Below are 2,042 nucleotides of genomic sequence, written 5' to 3'. Positions count from 1 at the left end.
GCTCATACACTGCACCTACTGCTTATTTATATGGGTGCAACATATCACTACCTGCCATTGGTGCCAACAATTTCGAGCTGAAGCCTCAACTGGTCACTCTAGTGTAACAGAATTGTTAATTTTATGGACTCCCACAGGAGGACCCCAACAAGTTCATATCTGATTTTCTGTAGATCTGTGATACTGTTAAGACGAATGGAGTGAATCCAGAGGTTTACAAGCTTATACTTTTTCCTTTTGCTGTAAGGGACAAAGAAAAGTTATGGCTGGATTCTCATCCTAAGGAGAGCTTGGACACATGGGACAAGGTGGTCACTGGATTTCTATCCAAGTTCTTTCCACCCCAGAATCTAAGTAAGCTTAGAGTGGAAGTCTAGACATTTAGACAAAAAGAGGGAGAATCCCTCTATGAGGCCTGGGAGAGGTACAGAAAGCTGATTAGGAGATGCCCTCCCGACATAATCTCAGATTGGACCATGTTAGAGATCTTTTATAATGGCCTCTCTGAGATGGCCAAGATGTCACTGGATCATTCTGGAAGCGGATCACTACACATGAAGAAGATGCCTGAGGAAGCACATGAGCTCATTGAGATGGTTGCCAACAACCAATACATGTATACTTCTGAGAGGAACCCTCTGAACACTGGGTCTACTCAGAAGAGAGGAGTTATGGAGGTGGACACACTAGATTCCATTTTGGCTCAAAATAAGCTTATGTTCCAGCAAATTAGCATGATCTCCCAACACTTAAGTGGGATGCAAGTTTCAACTATTAACACTCAAGATGCACCCTATGAAGGAGATGTCGGTGACATGACTCAGACCACCATAAAGGAAGTAAATTACATGGAGAATTTCTTCAGAAATCCCAATAATAATCCTTATGCAAATACTTTTAATCAGAGATGGAAGAATCACCTTAACTTTGGGTGGAGAGATCAGCAGAGGCCTCAACAAGGCTTCAACAATAATCAGGATGGAACCAATCAAAATAGGTTCAACAACAGACAGTTCCAACTCTCTTAGTAGCAGATAGAGACACCTCAGCAAAGCCTCTCTAACTTAGCCACAATAGTTTCTAACCTCTCCAAGACCACTGATAGTTTTATGGCAGAGACTCGGTCCTCAATTCGAAACTTGGAGATACAAGTGAATCAGTTGAGCAATAGGATACCTGAGAGACCTCCCAACACTCTTCTAAACAACACAGAAGTAAATCTGAGAGAAGAGTTTAAGGCTCTCAATATGGATAAGGAGGCCGAATCCAAGGAAGAGAATGCTGCTGAGGATTTAAAGGAGAACAAGGCTCAAGTTGAGACTGGGAGTGCACTTGTACACGACCCTGTAAAGATGAAGGAGCTTGAAGCACAACACCCCCTAAACGTGCAAAAGGAGAGTGAGGATGAACAAATTGCTCAATTCTTGGTACACCTCAAGAAGTTACAAGTAAATATTTCTTTTGTTGAGGTGTTGCAAAAGAAACTCCCCTATATGGCCTATTTAAAAAGTGTAATTTCTGAGAAGACAGCCCTGAGGGGAGATGAAACTGTGGTGCTGACCAAGGGGTGCAGTGCATTAGTGCAAAAGAAGCTACCTCAAAAAATGCCAGATCCCAGAAGCTTCCTGATTCCCTGAACTATAGGGACCATTACATTTGAGAAGGACTATGCGACCTTGGATCAAGCATAAAACTGATGCCTCTCTCTGTGATGAAGAAGCTGGAGATCCACGAGGTGCAGCCTACAAGGATCTCACTAGAGATTGCAGACAAGTTCCTGAAGTGAGCATATGGAATGTTTTCTTTATTTTGATTCATATTTTTCTATTTTTTTAAGATTGAGTCTCGTTCTTCATCTTTAATGGTTAAAAGTATTAGAAAATATTCTAATTCTGTCTTAGATGCTTTCATTACTTTGAAAATTTAATATCAAAATTAGCTTGAAATTCTTTCTCATGATTTTTAACTTGACTAGGAATAGTATTTTAAAAGTTTTGTGGCTTTAAATTGAATTCATTCTCTTAATTAGTTGACTAAGAAAT

At 40.4% G+C, this 2,042-nt stretch overlaps 1 protein-coding gene across 1 annotated transcript; it reads left to right on the top strand.

Moving 5' to 3' along the window:
* Positions 1,110 to 1,637, top strand: LOC107633024. Its single transcript, XM_016336658.1, has one exon. It carries the CDS (start codon positions 1,110 to 1,112, stop codon positions 1,635 to 1,637), a length of 528 nt encoding a protein of 175 aa, XP_016192144.1.

Source organism: Arachis ipaensis, chromosome B03 (assembly GCF_000816755.2).
Source record: "Arachis ipaensis cultivar K30076 chromosome B03, Araip1.1, whole genome shotgun sequence".
Taxonomy (NCBI): Eukaryota; Viridiplantae; Streptophyta; class Magnoliopsida; order Fabales; family Fabaceae; genus Arachis; species Arachis ipaensis.
Note: the sequence above shows the minus strand (reverse complement) of the source record. Positions and strands in the feature narration are given on the sequence as shown.